At 60.0% G+C, this 20309-nt stretch overlaps 1 protein-coding gene across 3 annotated transcripts; it reads right to left on the bottom strand.

The window, feature by feature from the left end:
- Positions 1–693: 693 nt before the first annotated feature.
- On the bottom strand, positions 694–20308 carry NACC1 (nucleus accumbens associated 1). Of its 3 annotated transcripts, XM_053897415.1 has the most exons (8): positions 20179–20308; positions 19265–19398; positions 5365–6342; positions 5094–5267; positions 4402–4507; positions 4206–4303; positions 3379–3634; positions 694–881 (listed from the first exon to the last, which is right to left on the bottom strand). In XM_053897415.1, the coding sequence occupies exons 3-8, from the start codon at positions 6332–6334 to the stop codon at positions 785–787; spliced, it is 1701 nt and encodes a 566-aa protein (XP_053753390.1). In that variant the 5' UTR covers positions 6335–6342; positions 19265–19398; positions 20179–20308; the 3' UTR covers positions 694–784. The 3 variants fall into 3 exon arrangements, with proteins under 3 accessions (XP_053753390.1, XP_019283074.2, XP_053753391.1); XM_019427529.2 differs by lacking the exons at positions 19265–19398; positions 20179–20308 and adding an exon at positions 18943–19146; XM_053897416.1 differs by lacking the exons at positions 19265–19398; positions 20179–20308 and adding an exon at positions 18943–19143 and having other exon boundaries at positions 694–3634.
- Between the last annotated feature and the right edge of the window lies 1 nt (position 20309).

Here is a 20309-nt window from a genome sequence, read left to right as displayed (position 1 = left end):
GAGAGAACATCTTGGCTTCATAGCCTCAGAACCTGTGGCTCTTCAAGGTATCTTAAAGGATGCCCACCGAACGGGACTTACCGTCTCAACTTCTGTGTTCCTTCTGATGCGTGCGTGGGCCCAACGGCTCAGATGCCGTGAAGGGTGTGGGTGTGTTCAGGATGTGTATCTGGGGCTGGGGGTGGCAAACAGACCACAGAAGGGGAGGGAGCCAGCGGCTCTGTCATGCAGCCAACTCAACAGAGGCCCTTCTTGGAGGCGATCCTGTAGGACACTGATGTAGGACCTACAGCTCATGCGTGTGTAGGAACAGCCCTGCCCTAGGGGGGATGTATATATATCCCAGTGTCTATATACTAGGGTAGCCAGAAGGGGGTTTTAAGCGGAAGCTACTTAAGTATGCTCCATACCCACTGTGGGGCTTGAACTCAGGACCTTGAGATCCAGAGTCCCACGCTCTACCGACTGAGCCAGGCCAGGCACCCCGCCGTAAGTGGAACCTATTGGCCGCTTGGCTTGGAGCCTGTTTCCCAGTGGCAGGGGCTCTGGCCCAGGGCCCCCCTCGGGACCCCCCCTCACAGTGGCATTCTGAGGTGTGATGTTTGGACTGGCTGTCCTGAGCACACGGTGCCCTAGTGTGCAGCGACCGTCCCTTCCTGGGCCCGGCGCCCCCAGAGAGCAGCATGCGGCAGGGCTGTTACAAAGGCGTTTAGTTTATTTTCCTCAGTGTCACTGATATTCTCATGGTTCACATTTCCCAGTGCGGCTCCTCTCCTTACAGTAGTTAATGTGCAATCTCACTTACGGGCCCGGGGAGTGGGGGGTCGGCCCAGGGCGGGGAGGGCGTTGGCACTTCACACGGACAGGGCGGGCGGTCTGTCCTGCGTGAAAGAGGCGGGTGAGTGGGCGGCCGGGGGAGGCGGAGGGGGGGGCCCACAGTCTTTTTTTTTTTTTTTTTTGCGTTGGTTGGTGATTCTCCATTCGTGCTCCTCCCTGGGCTGCCCGGGGTGGGGGGGACCATGCAGCTCAGAGCAGGGCAGGGCAGGGGAGGGAGAGAAGGAAAAGCAGCAGGCCGCCCAGGAGGTGGGGAGGGCAGGGCGGGAGGGGCGCAGGGGTGGCTCCTGGGGTAAGGCACAACCCTGTCTTTGGCTCTCCTGGTGAGGAGTTTCCTCCCCGGCACCCCTGCCCAGCCCCCCCCCCCCCCAACACGGTCCCGGGAGCCAGGGGCACCTCCTGGGGTCCCTGAAACGAGGGGCTCTGCCACCCAACCCAGTGCTGCAGGGGCTTGGAGGAGGGACAGGGGCAAGCCCCACCCGAGGACAAGGCAGGGAGGGGCTGGGCAGGGGCCTGTCCAGGACAAAGGGGTGGGGAGGGAGAAGACCCCAGTCCCAGAGAGCTGGCCCCCGCTAAGGCCTGGAAGGAGGGGAGCGCCTGGGGACTCCTTCCTTGTGGGGTCTGGCTGGAGCCCCAGCCCGCCCCTTGGCCTCGGCCGGCCCGGCAGCTTGCCAAGTGACCAGGATATTGTGCTTTGGGATAGATGCTGGGGTGGGATGTCAAAGCCAGGACAAGGGCGTGGGGGAGGTGCGACTAAGGTGCTTGTGCTTTAGCTGGGGCGTCGACTCCCCCCATACACTGGGCCGGCTGAGGGCTAAGGTGCAGGGGCCAGGCCAGGCAAGTGGGATGCCAGGACCCCAGCCAGACCAGACGCCCCCCCACCCCCACAAAAAGATGTCAGGAGGGGACCCCTTCACAGACTGGTGGGGGCTGCTGGAGGGGGTGGGGGAGACCTCTGAGTCAGATTCCAAGGGTTGGGGCTGACCCCCACCCCACCTCCCACAATCCCCCTGCCTCTGGAGAGGCTGCCGGAAGCAGTGGGCTGGTCAGATTGGGGAGAATGCGGCGAGAGGCAGTGGGGACAGGGCTAGAGGGAAAGGTGAAATTGTAAAGGACACCCAGTGTGGGGGGACAGGGAGTAAAAAAAAGAACCCTCCACAGAGTTCACATGTAAAACTCAAAAAAACACAACCCCCTCGCACTGGGCGAGGACAGAAAGAGGAATGGTTAGAGAAAATTCTGCAAACTGCTAACAATGGAAGTGGGCCCTGCCTTGTCCCCAGAAGCTGGGCTCAGCCAAGAGGCCAAGGCCAGGCCCCCCCCCCCCCCCCTTCAAATGGAGCCCCGCTGGGGAACAGAGGAGCAAGGGGGGAGCTGGTCAGACCCACAGGAGCCTGAGCAGAGGCCTGGCCGGGTCCCCACCTCAGAAATGCGCACCCACACTCCACACTCACGCACGCACGCATTCAGCCTGCCCCCATCCCCCACCCCGTCCTGCCTGCCGCATCCCCCGGGGACTGAAGGGGACATCAGACAGTCCCGTTGGTTTGAAAAATAAAAGGAATCTTATACTTCAATATTTCATTAGCTAAAAAAATGCTTTAAAAAGTATGTACAGGGGGTGGGGGCAGCGTGGGATGTGGGGGGGGGGGGAGGGCAGCAGCCCCCCAGCCTGCTCCCCTGGCTGCTAGCCCTGGCCCTACTGCCTCGCATATCCATTTGTTTAAAAGCAAAACTTCTACACACACACACACACACACACACACACACACACACACACACTTCTGTGAGCCCAGGAAACCTCTCGTTCTATTCGCAGAGACCCTCAGTCTTTCCCCAAGAGCCTCCCACTCGGGACCTGCCCCACTCAGGCCCCAGGGGAAAAGTGGGGGCAACAGAGGTGGGCACAGGGTGGGGAGAGAGAGGGGCGCCGGGCCCGCCACTGCCCACCACCTTAGATCAGTTGTGAAGTTTCTCTGAGCCTCAGTTTCCTCAGCTGTGAAACGGGCAGTCCCCTCAGCCTCGCCTACCCCAGCCCCCAGGCGCAGGGACAGACGAGGGAGACAGGAAGGCGCTTTTGGAAACATGGAAGCACTGGGAGGTGGTGGCAGGAGGGGTCCTGAGAACCCTGGGGCCCCTGCAAGTCCCAAGAGGTTGCAGCAAGGAGCCCAGGGCCTGGGGAGGGAGCCTTCCTGAGCCCCCCAGGCCGGCCCCTCCCCGCCTGGCCTGGTGAGTGGGGAGACCACTGCTAGGGGTTAGGAGAGGGGGAGCAGGAGCCCCCCTGACGGCGCCCGAGTGTGCTAGGGAAGGCAGTGCAGAGCTCGCACCGGCCGCTGCCCTCTCCCAGCCCGCTCGGATTGGGGTCAGAGAGTGGGACGGGGAGGCAGAGGGGCTGGGAGCATGCAGCGCCCCCCGCGGGTCCTGGGGAGGGACAGACAGTAGCTCGTGACCAAGATGGTAGGTGGGTGTGATGGGGGGGAGGGGGGCGGGGGGGGGGGGGGAGGGAGTGTGACGGCCCCGCGGGGAGGGTCCGGTGGTAGTTACTGGAGGGCCTCGGCCGAGGGGCCGGCCTCGCCGTCGTGGCTGGCCGTCTCGAAGCTGTGCTCCACGCCCATCATGTCCGGCTCGATCTTGCCCGTGTCGCTGATGAAGGTGGTGTAGGCATCGCCCTCCGCCATGAGCACCTTGAGCTTGGGAATCCAGCTTTTCCGCACGACGCGGCGGGCGTTGGTGCACATGTCGGCTGCGATGGCGTTCATCTCACTCTCCTTGAAGTTGGGAGCAAAGTTCTGGCAGTAGTCTGCGAGGGCACAGACAGAGCGGGGCTCAGGCAGAGTGCGGCCCCGGCCGCTCACACCGCCAGCAGCCACGCGGCCACGCTGCTCCTTGCTTCCCAAACACACGCCCAGGGCAGCCCCGAACCCCCCCCAGAGGCGGCGGAACGGAGGAACTCGCGAGCCACGACGTCAGTCGACCCCATGCCTGACTGGGCTCGGCCGTGTGTGGGGTTTGAGAGGACGGCCCGGGGCCCTTGAAAAGTCTGGGTCATTTGCCAGAATTTAGGAACTGCGAGATTCCACACGAAGACCCGGACTTCTCTCCCGACAGCTGGCTGGGGCCTGGCTGCTGCACCGCTCCCAGGACTCCCCGAGGACCCCTCCCCCCGCACTCCCACCCCCACAGCGGACACAGGCTGACCTTCAGTGCCCCCCGCCCCTCACTACGGGGAAATCTCTATCCAGTCACAGCCTTCTTCCCCACAGGCCTAGATCGAGCCTCAGAATCTTGACCCCGACCCCCACCCATCCGTCAGGGCCAACGCGGAAGAGGACCATCCGCCTGCCCCGGGCCCCGCCCCTCCAGAGACTCACACTTGACAGCGTGAAGGACGCGACTGTCCAGCGGTTTGCGGCTGGGGTTGTTGGAGGAAGAGCGGATGCCGGTGCCACAGCTGTTGGCCAGCGTGTTCCTGGGGTGGAGGGCACGGAGGAGGGGAGTCAGGCCGCCCGTGGCAGGGGGTATGGGGCGGCCCCCCTCCCCTCCAGCCGGGCTCTGCGAGGGCCTCACCGGTCAAAGAAGGAGGCCAGGAGGCGCCGCAGCAGGACCTTGTGCCGCGTGCCCGCGCTGACGTGGCAGTTCATGAGCTGTGCCCTCGTGATGTACACATTGGTGCCTGGAGTGGGGAGCAGGAGGGTGGCCGGGGGGCCCCAAACTGCCACGTTCCCCACTTGGCCGGGCCCCGGCCTGGGCCCGGCCAAGACGCTCCCTGACAACTCGCCCCGGCGTGGCCTCGTCAGCGGTCAGGCGAGGACAGATGGTGGTGCCGCTGTGCGCGGGGCACCTAGAACATGCCGGGCCCTGCTTGCACACGGGGGGCTTTTGCCCACACAACCACCTGGGCATCAAAAAGAACAGGCAGTGGAAGCTCACGCCAAGGCACCCTGCCTCCAAGAGCCGAGATGCTTGGCCACCGTATCAGGTAACCCCCAAACCACCCTAAGAAGCCGCTCATCCACCCGCGTGGCCAACAGTGCCGACCCACGATTATACCAGCCTCTGGGGCAGAAGCCTGGAGGCCGGCCTTTGGGACGAATCAACACCAAGGGGTGTCAGCTGCCCCAAGACACGGCCAGCGGTGGCGGCGGGGCTGGAGTCAGATCCCAAGTGTGGCTCCTAAACAGCGGGCCAGGGGCGCTGGCTCAGAGGGCGGATGTGGGCGAGGAAAGGGGGGTTCTGGGGAGGAAGTGACGCTGGCCCACCTGTCACCAGCTCCAGCTTCTCGGAGGGGTCCCCCTCGTCGTAGAGCTTGGGGTGGCAGCGGTTGCCGATCTGGTTGATGAGCTCGGCCGGGAGAGACGCCAGGTCTTGCCGCACCCGGATGCGATTCCGAGACTCGGGGGCCACCTGCTCAGGGAGGGCCTCCACCTTCTCGGCTTCGGGGGGGGGGCAGAGAGCAGCACGTGTCGGGCACGGGGTGGGGGCGGGACTGGGGGCGGGGACTGGGGCGGGAGGGCAGGGCAGGCACCTCACCTGTCTGGCCGACGTTCATCATGCTGTACATGGTGTACATGTTGCAGATCTGCCGGTACTGCTCGTCCGTGCCCTCCTCGCCCGCATCCTCCTCCTCATCCTCCTCGTTGTGGTAGGAGCCGGGGCTGTCGCTGGTATAGGCACTCGAGGTGCCTGGGCTGGTCCGCTCTGACGTGCTGGGCCCGCTCACCACGCCCCCTGCCGCCGCCGCCGCCGCCGCCGCGGCTGCCGCCCCCCCAGCCGGTTGCCCGGTGCCGGCCCCCGCCGCCGCCGCCGCCGCCACGGCCACCCCGGCGGGCTGTGCCGCCGCCACCACCGGGGCCTGCTGGGGCGGCCGGTTGGCAGCCAGGTCTGGCGTGGAGAACTTGGCCATCTTGCGGCTGCCGTTGCCACCGCCACTGCCGCCGCTGTCCCACAGCCGCTTGGCCACGGGCGTGCACTGCACGGAGTCCGACTCCTGCTGCTCCGTCTTGACGCGGGACACGAGGGGCAGCGGGGTGCCACAGGCCGGCCAGCTCGACGTCTGGGCCACGGGGCTCTGGGGCTCGGACGATGGGGCCTCCTCGGCGTGCAGGCCCTGGGAGTCGCAGCTGGGGGAGCTCACCTTGAGGAAGAACTCGGTGCCCTTCTCCATGATCTCCTGGATCTGCAGGAAGCCGGCCGTGTACATGAGCAGGAACTGGTCCCCCACGTTCATGCTCAGCCGGCCTGTGTAGCAGAAGCTGAGGATCCGCTGGAAGGACTGGGGCTGCACGGCAGCCGGCAGCTCCACCACCGCGCTCCGGCTGCTGTTGAACAGGTCCCGGAAGTAGGAGCTGCTGGCGGCCAGCACGGCCCGGTGGGCCTTAAAGGCGTGGCCCTTGACCACCACGGACACGTCACAGTACAGGCCCTGCAGCCGCTGCTCGTTCAGACACTCCAGAATGCTGTTGCCGAAGTTCGGGATCTCCATCTGCAGGGTCTGGGCCATGGCGGCAGCTGTGCGGGGGCGGGGGGAGGGGGGGGGGGACAGGGAGAGACAGACGGAGGGACGGGGTCAGGCAGCAGACTCAGCCCCCCTCTCGTGAGCCTCACCTGCTGCAGGGAGGCACGTGGGAGCAGCATCCACAGGGTGGACTCGGCCGCGGTTGTGAGAATCACCGGGAGCCACCCACGCCTTCAGTCCCGGCACAGACTTGCCTCCATGACAGACTTTCAGCCACAGGCCCGGGGTGGGGGGGTGGGGGGGCGTGCTGGCCGTCCCTTGCAGACAGGAGGGCAAACGCACACTTACACGTATGTGCCTGAATTTGAAATGAGCGAACACGGTGAGCGTCTGTGAGCCTTAAGCATCACCAGCACGACACGCACAGACAGGGCAACCCCTAGCGAAGGGCACTGGCGTCAAAACACCAAGAGGCCAGGGCTGTCTGATTTTTCACACTGCGTCCACGGGGCTGAGCACGTGACCCCCAATCACCGTTTGATGAATGAATGAATAACCTACTCAAGAAACCCCGAAAGCGCGCGAGAACATCACTAGTCGTCAGGGTAACTACGCGAGCCCAAACCACAGTGAAACACCATTTCATACCAACGGGGCTGGATGGGATAAAAAAGACAGACAAGTGTTGGCAAGGATGAGATCGGAATCCTCCTACGCTGCTGGTGGGGATGCAAAATGGTGCAGTTGCTATGGAAAAAGTCTGGCAGCTCCTCAAATGATTAAACACGGAGTTACCATATGACCCAGCAATTCCATTCCTTAGAATTATACCCAAGAGAAACAAACACCTAGATCCACAGAAAGTCCTGTGCACCGTTCACAATCGCCAAAGAGGTGGAAACCCAAATGTCCGTCAACTGATGAGTGGATACATAAAACATGGTCCAGTCATACAACGGAATATTATTCAGCCATATAAAGGAACAAACATGGATACAGGCTATGATGTGGGTGAACCTCGAAAACATTACGCTGAATGCAAGAAGGCAGACAAAAGACCTGTGTATTATATGATTTTATGTATGGATGGGTTCTTTCATTTACTTATTTAGCTAAAAGATCAGAAGTAATCTCTACACCCAACGTGGGGCTCGAATCCACAAAACTGAGATCAAGAGTCACGGGCTCTGCTGACTGAGCCAGCCAGGCACTCTTACGTGATCCCATGTATACAGAATCTCCAAAACAGGCAAATTCAGAGCTGGCAAGGTGGGGGGGTTGGTGAGCAGAAGAATGCAGTGTTTCTTCTTGCCGTAATGTAAAACGGTCTAAAATTGTGGTGATGTGTGCACAACTCTGAATAAGCAATTGTGATCTTTGAATAACATAGGTCTGAACTGTGTGGGTCCACTTATACACAGAATTTCTTCAACACGGCTCAGTACCATAAATGTTATTTTCCCTGCCTTATGATTTTATTTTCTTTTAAGTAATCACTACGCCCAAGTAGTGGGGCTCAGACTCATGACCCAGAGATCAAGAGTCGCATGCTCCTCTGACAGAGCCAGCCAGGTGCCCCTTCCTGATGATTTTCTTACTTAACATTTTTTTTTTCTCTAGCTTACTTTATCGTAAGAACACAGTAGGGGCGCCTAGGTGGCTTAGCCAGTTAAGCGTCCAACTTCAGCTCAGGTCATGATCTCCCGTTCATGGGTTTGAGCCCCCGCATCTGGTTCTGTGCTGACAGCTCAGAGCCTGGAGCTTGCTTTGGATTCTGTGTCTCCCTCTCTGCACCTCCCAGACTCACTCTCACTGTCTCTCTCTCAAAAATAAAATAAACGCTAAAAAAAAAAAAAAAAAAAAAGAACATAGTATAGAATACTTATACAAAGTATGTGTTAATGGACTGTTTTCATTATCGGTAAGGCTTCCGGCCAAGAGTAGGCTGTTAAGTTTTTGGGGAGTCAAAGATTATGCATGGGCTTTCGACTCTGCACGCTCCCCCCCCCCCCCGCATCTCAACTCGTTGTTCAAGGGTCACCTGTAGTGAAAACCATGGAGTTGTACACTTTAAATGAACTTCATGGTATGGGTATCTCAATAAAGCTCAAATAAAGAAATAAGAATCCACAGGACCGGTTTCTTCTGGGCAGAAGACATGAGAAACTTGCCACGAACACTCCTGAGTCTTGAATTTTGAACCTGGTGATCGTATTACACCTACTTACAAAAATAGGTAATATTTTAAAAGACGTAAAATGTGTGAAATCGTATCATACACGTCTAACTTGTGAAAATTAACCCCAAAGTGCTAGAGGGGGATAGAAATGCCAATTTAAGAAACTGTGGCCCTTCTCAGGGAGGCCCAGGCACCTCTCAAATGGGAACTTCTGCATCACAGCCGATTCCATCAGTGCACATTCCAGCACATTCCAACCCAGAACTGGTGGGGTGGGATGGGTATGTCCAGTACTCTAAGGGCACTCATAAAAGGGCACTGAAGGACAAGGCGGCTTTATAACTGTACCCATGGTAAAAGTGAGTCCCCTGCAATTCTATGGAATATAGAAGGGAGTGGTCCTGAATGGGCTGGGTGAGTATGAGAAGAGTCCAGCTGGTGAGAAGGAAGAAAGTCGGTGTGCAAAGGCCCTGGGGCAGGTACCAACTAGAGCCCCCAGCTGTTTCCCCTCATTCTCAGATTAGCTCGCCTGCTTCTTTCACATTTTTCATTCACTAGCGAGTCCATTCTGAGCTGCTTCCACGGGCTGAACCCTGGGATACAGTGGAACTGTGGTAACACCAGGTACCAAAAGGACAACAGAAGCAGCCATGCGCCCATGGGTAAGTCCTGGCTCTAGGACCAACTTGTTCCTGAAGGCAGGAACTCCAAATCTCTGCTTCTCCATTTGGAAACAGATGTTGGTTAAGGCCAACCCGATTGTGCAAGCTGCTACCTGTGGTGGACCCTGAGGGAGACACTGGCAGGCCCTGCCCCCCCCACCCCCGGCACCCGGGCCACCAAAGAGCTGACAGTTGGTGACCTACAGGAGTTCTCTGAATCCTCTTAGCAAACCCACGGGGCTGATTTCATACTCCCAATTTTCAGACGGGAAAACTGAGGCCACGGGGGGATGTTACAAACAGTCTCAAGGTCATTGCTGAGTAAACAGTAGGGACAAGATTCAAATCAGGGTCTCTGTGGGCACTGACACTTGTGATTTCCCCTAGCTATGCCCTCTGCTTCCTTGTCCTCATCAAAATCACTGTCACCCCCAGGAAAAACAATTTAAGGCAATCCCGGGGGGAGACAGGGACAGGGACTCCACCGTCAGAAGGCAGCACCTTCCTTCAGGAGTTCAAACTCAATACCACATGGGCTAGGAGCTGGCCCTCTGTGTGTAGATAAGAGAAACTGAGGCACCAAGTGGAGGCAAAGGACGCAGCCCGGAGAGCCCGCTCCAGGGGCCTGGCACCCCCAACCCAATTCCCAAGGCTGCCAAAACGAAGCTACCCCAGGTACTGGGGCCCGAGTGACCAGAGCCAAGGGGGCCAAGGGTGAGGCTAGCTCCCTCAACAGGATCACTAGACCCCCAGTTGGGAAGGCTCTGACGGTAAGGGGAAGGACCAAGGCAGGAGAGGCCTGCGGTGGAGTCCAACCCCAGACCTGGGTTCCATTGCCAGGCCCTCCCCTCTGTGCCTTGGTTTGTTCATCTGCAAAATGGAGACTCACTCATCCAACCCACCCTGACAAACTGCAAGGCGCGAGGGACACAGCCCTAAAGGAGACTGGCTATTTCCACGTGCAGTTGTCTAGCGGGAAGACACCGGGAGGGGCACATTTACCGCTGGGGTGAGTGTGTCAGAGGGGCTGGGCTGACTCTGGGGGTGAGGTGAAGACAGGGGGACAGAGGGGACCAAGTCTCGGGCAGGAAGGAGGTGCAGTCAGAAGACCCCCAGGAGGCCAGCGGCGGCTTGAGGCGGGTGCAGGGGCAACAGGGCTGCTGGGAAAGGGGTGGGACGGGGGGCCCTGGTCTGGTGAGGGCAAGTGTTTCCGCGGGAGCAGTGGGAAGCTTGGAGCACAGGCCCAACAAAAACAGGGAGACGCTGAGGGCTGGGCCAGTGGTGGGGCAGGGGGCAGTGGGGCAGCCACAGACAGGATGGTCAGACTCAGGAGTGAGCAGCTAGGAGGGCGGAGCACCAAGGCGAGAATAAATGGCTCCAGTCTGGGACGTGGCAGCTGCCGGGGGAGGTGCTGCAGGAGAAGTTCTGGGGGGTTCTCCTACTGTGCTGGTGTGCCAGTTGCTGCTAAGGGCACAAGGACCGCCCGCTTCATAGGTGAGGACTGAAGCGCGGCCCTGCCCCTCCCGAGGCGGCTGCACCTGAGGGCCTGACCCCTCACCGGGAACCGGCACCGGATGGCAGCTCAGCTCGGGGGAAAGCTCAGCAACGAGAGTGCTGAGGTCCCTGGGGTGACAGCGGGAACACACACAGGGAGGCGCTCCCAAAGGCGAGAACCAACCTGACACTCAGGCTGGGGTCCCCCAGGCCTTGTGAACCCCAGCCTCACAGCCCAGCACCCAGGGCTTTGACGCCTTAACCATTTGGCGGGGGGAGGCAATTAGTGCCAACGGCTCAACCAGTCAATGCCAGGAACCCCCTCCACGGTGCAGGGGAGGGGGGTGGCAGGGCTTGAGATGCAGAGACCCCGGGTGGCCTTGCTGTCCCTGCAAGGGCAGCGAAAGGCGAGGGCTTGGCTGGTTTTAGAAGCATAGGACAGGTCACCCCCAGGCTCCCCTCCTTCCCTCCCTGGGCAAATGCCCCAATCCAGTCCTCTGGACTCAGAAAGAACGGCTGTCCTGGCTCTCCCTGAAGCCCCTCAGCCACACTAGCCCTGTGAGGGGAGGGACCGTGGAGCACGACGGGCTCCCAGAAAACAGGTCTATAGTACCTGCTGCCTAGGCAGTGGTGATGGAGTCAAGAGTCGGGGGTTTCTAAACCATCCAGCAGTCCTGTCCCCGCCAAGCACACTGCATGGCTCTCCCACCCGCCCCAGGCGTCTGTCCCAGCTGTGCACCCTGCCAGGAGAACCCTTTTCCTCCCACTGCCCACATCTTCCTCTCCCACTGTTACCCCCTGGCTCTGAGAATTCTCCAGACTGGAGAAGATGCCCTTCTTCTGCACACTCTCCCCGGCTCCCACACGCAGCGCCCTAACGCTTACCTCTGAGAAAACTAAATCCCACTCGACTAGAGACTCCTTAAGGGCAGAAGACCTCACAATGTGGCATATTAGCCTGCCCATCTTCTGGGGTCCCCAGACTCCCCTCGAAGGAAGGGGCGGCTCCCAGCCCTATGCAGGGCCAAAGGGACCCTCCCAGCATCGCTAGTGTCGTGGCCCCAAACACGAGCAGGTCTCCCAGTGAGATGCAAGGGCCCAGCACTCCGTTTCCATGACCTCCCAAGTCACTCAACAAATATTTGCCAAGCGCCTGCCTGGGGCGTGAAGTGCCTGGGAGCCCGGGGCAGGCCATGAGCGAGACAAGGCCTGCCTCCAGGGCTCATGGTCCAACAGGGAACGTGGTCTTACATCCAGAGTTCCACAGATCAACGTGCCGCATGTGTGGGCCTCTAACATTACAGCTGACATACTGGAGCGGGGACGGGGGGGGGGGGGGGGCAGATATGACGAGGCGGTGGTGGAATGGGAGCATAGCCCTCAACGTACAGGGAGACCATGCAGAGTCCTGAGAGAGAAGCAGGCACAGTCTTCCAGAAAGTGAAGGTAAATGAAGGCTGGTGCTGGGGCCCAATCCTTGGTTAGTTTCTCTCTTCCCAGGGATTGAACCCAGACCGAGGGCTCTGCTCTGGACCCAACTGTGCCTCCTCGCCCAATTCATGGGTTGAACTCTTGCCCCCCAACACGTCTGTATTTGGAGATACAGTCTTTAGGAGGTAATTAAGATTCAACAAGGGCCTGAGAGTGGGGGCCCTGATCTGCTAGGACCGGTGAGTCTTGGAGAAGGGAGAGATTTCTCTCTCTGTAAGGACACACACCAAGGCCGTGTGGGCACATCTGGTCTTGAACTTCCAGGCTCCAGAAGTGGGAGCCATGTCTGTTGTTTCAGCCACCCCGTCTCCGGCGTGTTGTTAGGGCAAGCTGGCTCAAGACAGGCTTGAGGTAGCGCCCTCTCGCCTACAACTCCCCCGTGGAGCCCCTGTCCTGGGCTTCCTATGGGTGCCAGACGTGTATATGTCCCAAATACCAACTCGACGTGCCTGCGGCCAAACCCCTCCCCACACCCCCAAGTCCGCCGGCCAAAGCTCTCACCAGCTCCAGCCTTCCTTGCTCAGGCCAACACCCTGATCTGACCCCCAAACTCTTTCAAAACCTGTTCTCACCACCTGCTCTTGGGACTTCCTAGAATGCTGTCCCGAGATGGCCACAGCTCGTCACACCTGCCCAGTCACTTATCTCAAACTCCCAAAGACAGAACCTCTCCCAACCCCAATTCCTTCGCTTCTCCTGCTTGATTTTTCCTCCTTGGTGCTTCCTACCATCTAGCTAGCTAGATGCGGCCTTGGCTTTGTGTCAGTTCCACCAGGGCAAGGTGCCTGCCTATCCGGTTTATACTGCAGTGCTCGCTGCCCCCTAGGACCAGACAGGTACACAGTGGGTGCTTAATAGTTGTTTGTGGAATGAAAAATTATTTCCGTTACTTCCAACCTAACTCCCCTTTTTGTTCCACACGAATGTGACCCAAACAGGGTGGGAGCCCCCAGGGCCAGTGTGGAGGGTGCCGCGCAGACCGGTGCCCCCCCTCGGGCAGCCGCACCAGGCGGGTGGCCTGCAGTCAGGGTCCCGCTCTGAGCTCAGTGTCACCGCATTTCGGATTCCCACCAACTGTTCACGCTACTGCTGATCATGCCGGGGTGCGGCAGGCTTGAACTGCAAGCGCTTGGGGGGCAGGGCGATTCCTGGGAGTGGAAACTGGCAGGGATTTGGAAAGGGAAGCTAGGGGTACAGATGTGCGCCATCACCAGGGACGGACCGTCCGTCTTTCCGGCTGACTTTCCAGGGAAGCTGTGAGCTGCCCGATGTAGTGCAAGCCAGTTCAGGGAAACCACCAACCCCAAGTGAAAGGACCAGAGGCCCTTGGAAAGCCCCACAGGACTTCAAGCAGCTCAGCAGGAGGTCAGAGTAAGGTGGGGGGAGGGGATATACCCCCAGGCTGCCAGAGCAGCCTTCCTGGCCCAGAGCCATTCTGACCCTCAGTAGGCGCCAACTGCAAAGCAGCTGAGGCAAACATTTGCTAATGAAGAACAAAGTGTTACCTGACTGTACAGATCTCTACTGCTGGCATTAAAAAAAAAAAAAAAAAAAAAAAAAAAAGGACTTTATTATTATTTTTTTAGTAATCCCTACACCCAACACGGGGCTTGAACTCACAACCCCAAGATGAAGAGTCGCAGGCTTTTCCGACTGAGCCAGCGAGGCACCCCCCCTACTGTTGGCATTTTTAAAGTAGGTGCACATCCCCCCCCCCAAAAAAAGTGGCCATGATATCCACAGTGGGTGACAGGATTGTGACAGGGCATTAGCTGGCAAGTAGCATTTACATTGCCCCTACTGTGCACCTGCACAGGGCAAGGGCTCTGTTACACTTCTCTGGTTTCTGAGGAAGAAACAACTCTTCCCGCCATTTTCCGGGCGTAGAGAGCAAGGCCCAGAATTGCGCCCAGGCCCTCTGGCTCCTGTCCCAGAATCGGAGGTAACAGTGGCTGAGGCTTCCTCACCACGGCTGGCCCATGCCAAGCTCGTCCCCCACGTGGTCCCATCGCTCCCGGAGGCACGCAGGCCACCGTGACTAGACCCATCCCATGGATGGGAAAACTGGGGCTCAGAGAGGCCAGAGCTGGGGCTCTTTATCTTCACTGGGTATGTCTTCTCCACAAATGGGATCTCGGGTGCCCTCTGAGGGCCAGGCTGCGTGCGGTTCCTGCCTCCCCTACGAGAGGCCCTCTCCTTTGCCCAGCCTCCCCCAGCTACTCCCTCCCCTTCCCCGCTGCCACCTCTGGAAAATGAGCAGTCCAGTCCCACGCTGGCCCCAGGGTCTCCCTCTCTCCTCCCACTCTCCCTTCCTCCGCCCGCAGCAGCAGCCCTACCCCCCACCCCAAGCCCACCTTTTGGAGTTACACCCTAATCCCTGTGTGCCTTCAAACTTGAAGGAGGTGGTGGCAGGCACACAAAGGGTCGTGGAGGGAGTGTCACATGCTAAGGCCCTGAGGTGACGCTGGTGTGGCTAAGGCAGGAGGCCTGGAGGGCTGGAGGGCAGGTGGTTCCTGGGAAGGGGCTTGTCGAAAGAAATGGGCTTGGAAGGCGACGCAGGACCTTGGCAGGGCTTACGAATACGAATCTTGTTATTTTACACAAAGCGCAAAGCTTCCTGCTTAGAATTGTGCTTCCTTTCCTCTACACCGCCAGAAAACATCTCCCTGTAGCGGCGCTGACAGCCTGACATCAGTCTGCCCAACTCGAAAAGGGGCTAACAGCAGCAGCCACCTCCCGCGGCCATTTCAAGGACTGAACCAGCAAGCAATGCAGGCAGACTGCTGCTTACCCTGAGTCCGGGACCCGGTAACACCAGCTGTTATTAGCCACGTCCCCTCTGTTCCTCCCCCTAAGCCCCTCGCAGGGCTGTAAGGTCTCTGACAGCAGCGGCCACATCCTACACCCCCAGAACCTTATGCCATTTCACGATTAATCGAGCAGTACTTGCTGAGGGCTCCCTCCCTGCCCCAGTGCCTTCCCAGCATCATCAAACACCCCAGACACCAATCTCTGTGCTCCTCATGGTAACAACACAGCGAGGATGCCCCGACCTTGTGGCCACTGGGACCAGATCACTCTTTGGAGGGGGGGACGGACGCACCACCCCGGACCTCTACGCTCACCAGTGGCCAGTACCAGCCCCAGCTGTGACCACCAAACCTGTCTCCAGACATTTCCCAAACACCCCTTAAGAGGAGGCGGAATCATTCCTCATTGAGAACCACTGCCGCACAGGCATGCCTGCTTGTCCCCACTCATCAGAGGGGGACACAGGAGGTGCCCGAGGTCGCAACCTTCGCCCAGGGTCTCGTGGCTGAGGAGGATGGCGCTGAGGGAACCCGACTCTCCACGAGACCGTGGTTGCTCACCTTCAGCCACCCTCCGCCTAATTCAGAAAAGAGCCACAGTCCTCACAGGGGGCCCTTGGGTCTCGAAGGATGCTGAGACCTTCACCAAAGGAGGCAGCACAGGAGAGATGGGACGACGACCACAGGCAGGCACTGGGCACAGCCTCTAACAGCCAGCCACCAGACCGGATTCGCTTCACTGCAGCTGCAAAGCCGCAGCTCAGAGGGCTCTCCGGGGGGGGACCCAGAGAGCAGAGGCAGGGAGACGGGCCTCCCCCGCACACCCCTGCTAGGCACAACGGGCGCCGAGGGCCTGGGGAAGGAGGAGAGGGATCGGGGTGATGAGGAGCCGGGAGGACCCCAAGAGGGAGCACAGGCTGTTCAAGCAGCGCCGCCTCGTCTTCAAGCCCAGGGGGGCTCGTCATCGCCTCAAACACAGGCTCCCTTCTCCACCAACCTGCTCTGGCGCAGACACTGATGAACTCCGAGTCGACCTGGCCGGACCCACCCCCAACCCTCTTCAAACCCGCGCCTGCAGGCTGACCCCAACGACAGATCCTGCAAGACTGACAAAAACTCAGCTGTCCTCACAGCCTTGCTCGCTGGGGCTCCCCACTGGCTGGCCAGACTTTAAAAGGCCTGGAGGCAGGCCAAGGGGTCTGGACTTTCATCTGGGGGCAGCGGGGAGATCCAGGAGACCCTGCGACCCGGGTGCCTTTCTGTAAATGGCACTAAGGGTCTTCATTTCCACACTGGGGTCACCCCCCTCACTCCTTCCCTCACGAGGACAAGATATTTAGAGTACTTAGCAGGAGGCTGGCACATGCTCAATAAAGGCTTTCAATGTGCTGTCCCCTCTGCCCAGAACATTCGCTCCTCCCCTGCCCCAGCTTCCCTCACCAGGCCGATTTCTTCTTATTCAGGGCTCAGCTCTCCCACAAGCCGTGCCTGACCACCCAATTTGAAATTCTCCACTGTCCCCCCACCCCCCCCCCCCACCGGATCTGTTATTCAAGGCTGTTCCCCCACCCCCACCCCTAGCAGGCAGTCGACACCCTAGTGAAATAAAACTGTCCCAAGGGTCCCCTTACTTGCTGTACTTGCTATTTTGGCCTCCTCTGGCACCCCAGGTCTGTGTGCCCCGAAGTCCGCACAGCAAAGCAGCCTTTGAGCACCTTCTCCTCTAACTCCAGAGGCAGCTCAGAGCCACTGCCCTCCTCTGCCATCCACACACCACGGCCAGCCCCCACCAGTGGCTGGCCCCATTCCAGCCATGTGACCAGAGGTAGCCACCCCCGGCCTCAGTACCCAGCCCTGAGCCCCAGTCTGTGCCACAGCAGCCAGCCACGGCCCAACCAGACAGGGAAAAGGCACCTTTAAGTGGGGCTGCTGGCCCAGTTCCTCCCGCTCCCAGAACCAGGAGGCTAGCCAGGGAGAGGAGGGCAGGGCCCAGGTGGGATGGGTTCGAGGAACTACAGGCCGACTGGGGGAAGGCAGGGAAGGAGGGTGACAGCCCATCATTAAGCCCAGGCCCAGCTGATAACCACTCGACCCAGCAGTTTGTGGCTCTTGCCTCAGGTGTGGAAGATCCCAGAACACACTGGTAACAATTAGCCCAGAGAGAGCAACGAACGCTGTGGACGTCTGACCGGGAACCAAAGAGGGGGAAAAAGACAAACCAGGCAAGCAGAGCACGATGCAGCTCTGGAGCCAGGCTTGTCCTCGAAACCGCCTCCCCGAGCCAGCCCACAGTTCCGTGACCTCTGGGCTCCCAGAAGGGAGTCGGGGGATGAGGTGTGACCAGGCCCCTGAGAAAGACGCTTCCACTGTTCCCGCCCCTGGAACGCCAGGAAAACTCTGTCCGCAAGGGCACGGATCCATTCCTTGGGAGGGCCAAGAGGAAACGCCCGGGCACAGAAGCCCCGCCAGGGAATCCCAACAGCGGAGCTCCTCCAGCCATGCCCCTCAAAAGCCAGCTGGGGAGACTGTGGGTTTGAGCCGAGGGCCCGTCAGTCCCAATCTGCCACTGTCTAGCTGTGCGGCCTGGAGCAAGCCACCCGAAGCCTGAGCTTCCTCCCATCATGGAGAAGGCGGAAGCGGCCGGCAACCAACGAGCTCATCCCAGGGCCTGGCCCCAGAGGGCACCTCACAGGCCAAGAGGCCCAAAGGCCCGGGCCAGGGTGTAGACACCAGACTTGGTGTCATCACGAGCCTCCAAGACACGATGAACAGAGCTGTATACGCTCCCCTCCCGGTCCTTCACCCCTGGGGAGCTGGTGCCTGGGAGGCCATGGTATAAGATGGTGGGTGGCCGCGAGGTCCCATCGCCTGGGCTGGAGCCCCGAGGCTAAGCTCACAAAAAGTGGGGAAAGAATCTAGCACCCCAGGATACTCAGGTAAGGGCAGCTGGGCGGCCTCCCGGCAGATAAACATGCCCAGCTAGGTGTTGCGGACTTTCTCAAGCTCTCCACGCAAACACCCAGCCGGTGGGCCAGCGCTTTGGAAGAGCCAGCAGAGGCTTGCTCCAAGGGTAGGTCGGGGACCCAGAGCCCGAGAGGGACGAGGAAAAGAGGACACAGCCCAGGTCTGGCCCGGAGCGAACACCTGGTGGGGGAAGGGGTGGCATGTGCCTTTGGATCGCACTAGTTTCTCGGGACGCCCCGTGTCTCCACTAGCCGAGCCCAAAGGCGCTGTTCCCCGCCCCCCCCCTTCTCCCGATCTTCTCCCGATCTCCTACAGTAGTTCCTCAACCTACCTGATGGCCCCCGGATCTGGCCTTCCCCCCGCCCCGCGCATCTCTCCAAGCCCTAACCTCATATGACCCCTGCAAACATCTCTGGGATCTCCTATCCGCCCCCACCCGAACTAACTCCGCCCACACCCACCCTGCCCCACTTCCTGGGCTTCTCCTCAGCCGCCCCCAGGCCTGTAACCTGACCCACCCACCTCCTCCGGCGCCCGGACACTACCTGCAGGTCGGCCCCTCCCCGCCCCCCCCCCCCTCCGGGCCCTTTCCCTCCGGCCGCGCCGCTCTCCCTCCTCCCCCCACTCGGCCGGCCCAAAGCCCGACTCCTCCCCCCTCTCCCCCCCCCCCCCCCCCCCGCCCCGGCCTCCCCGGACGCCTCCTCACTTTTCTTCCTCCGGCCTTCCAACTTCCCGGGCCTCCGGCACCTGCCCGGGCCCAGCTCCGAGCCCCCAGTCGCCGAGAGTGAAGCGGGGGGGGATTGGTCTGGGCCCGATCCCGCCACCCCCAAGCCCCACGGCCCGGCCCGGGACTGGACACTCAAGGCCGCTCGTGAGGGCCGGGCCTCTCCGCACTCGCCGGCCCGGGCAGAGTGCAGGCTGCGGACCCGGTTCCTTTTCTGTCGGAGGAGGCCCCCCCGGCCCTCCCCGCTCAGCCCTCAGCCGGCCCTCGGATGCCCTCGGGCCGCCCCGGAGAGAGGAGGCCGGAACCGGGCCTGGGGCGGGCCGCCTCACCTGCGCCGTGGCCGCGCTCCGGGGGCTCCCAGCGGGCTCCGCAGCGGCGGCTGGGGCCGGGCCTGGGCCCGGGGCGCGCCCCCCTGCGCCGGGGCCTCGGCCTCCGCCTCCGCGGCCTCCGCGGCCTCCGCCTCAGCAGCAGCGGCAGCCGCGGCGGCCATTCATTGTGGGCCAGGCCGCCCCAGCCGAGCGCCGAGCGAGCGCAAGCCGCGCCGCCGCCGCAACCCGGCCGGGGAGGAGCGGCCGCGGCCCCGCCCCCTGCCCGCCTCCGGCCCCGCCCCCGAGACGAGGCCAGCTGAGCGCCGAGCGCGCCCCTTCTCACCTCGGTTTTCTCCCTTCGCCCCTCAGGGTCCCCCGCCTGTTCCTTGATCTGCCGGAGAATTCGACTCCCGACCCTGCCACTTCCTAGTTCCGCGACCTTGGACAAGTCTCTTCGCCTTTTCGATCATTCGTTTCCTGTAAAACGAAAACAACAATGACTTCTATTTATTGTGCCTGGCACTGTTTTAGGCACTTAATGGGCATTATCTCGTTTAAACGCCACAGTAACATTTTTAAGTAGAAATGACTACACACTTATACACCCTTCATAGAAAGAGAGGCACACAGAAATGAAAAATACCTGCTGAAGATTACCAGCAAGTACGTGATGGAGGGTGCCAGGATTCAAACCCAGAATCAAGAATCGACGATGAAATTAATGCTTTCATGGTTATGCCACACCTGATTCTGTTCTAAGCATTTAACCTGCACTAAGTCGTTTAAAACTCACCACAACACAATAACGAACGTTAAAAAGTTATGTCCATTTTGCAAATGGGCAAACTTAAGCATAGATGGGGACAAGAACAAGTAGCAAGGCTAGCTGGGACTGGAATCCAGGCAGTGCAGGCCACTATGCTCCCCTCCCGTCCTACACAGTTAGAACCTCCTGAGAACTTACTACGTAAGAGGGGATGCTTTGCACACTTTCCAGGCATTCTGTCCCTTAATTTTTGCTCTATATTGGAAGTTAGCATTCCTATTTAACAAGTAAGGAAAGTGAAGCCCAGAGAGTTTAAGTAACTTGCCAAGACCATGTGATAGGACTGGGATTCAAACTCAGTAAATCTGATTTCAGAGCCTTAATCATTCCTGCAGAGTGCCCTGAAATAATGTGCTTACAGCACTCAGTGCACAGAAGCCGATCAGTAGATGTTGAATTTCTCCGCTTACCGCCCCTTTTCTGAGCCTCACCTTCCTCATCCGTGAAATGGGGCGAGTGATGCGTCCCTTCCCAGGGGAGCCGACGTGATTAAGGCTATCCACACTACACTTTCCGAGCTTTCCGCCGTACATTTTGATCCCGGCCACCCACTGTAGGTAGC

The sequence above is a fragment of the Panthera pardus genome, unplaced genomic scaffold (assembly GCF_024362965.1).
Source record: "Panthera pardus isolate Hobbes unplaced genomic scaffold, ASM2436296v1 HiC_scaffold_8, whole genome shotgun sequence".
Classification (NCBI taxonomy): Eukaryota; Metazoa; Chordata; class Mammalia; order Carnivora; family Felidae; genus Panthera; species Panthera pardus.
The sequence above is the reverse complement of the archived record's forward strand: the minus strand, read 5'-3'. Positions and strand labels throughout refer to the sequence as shown.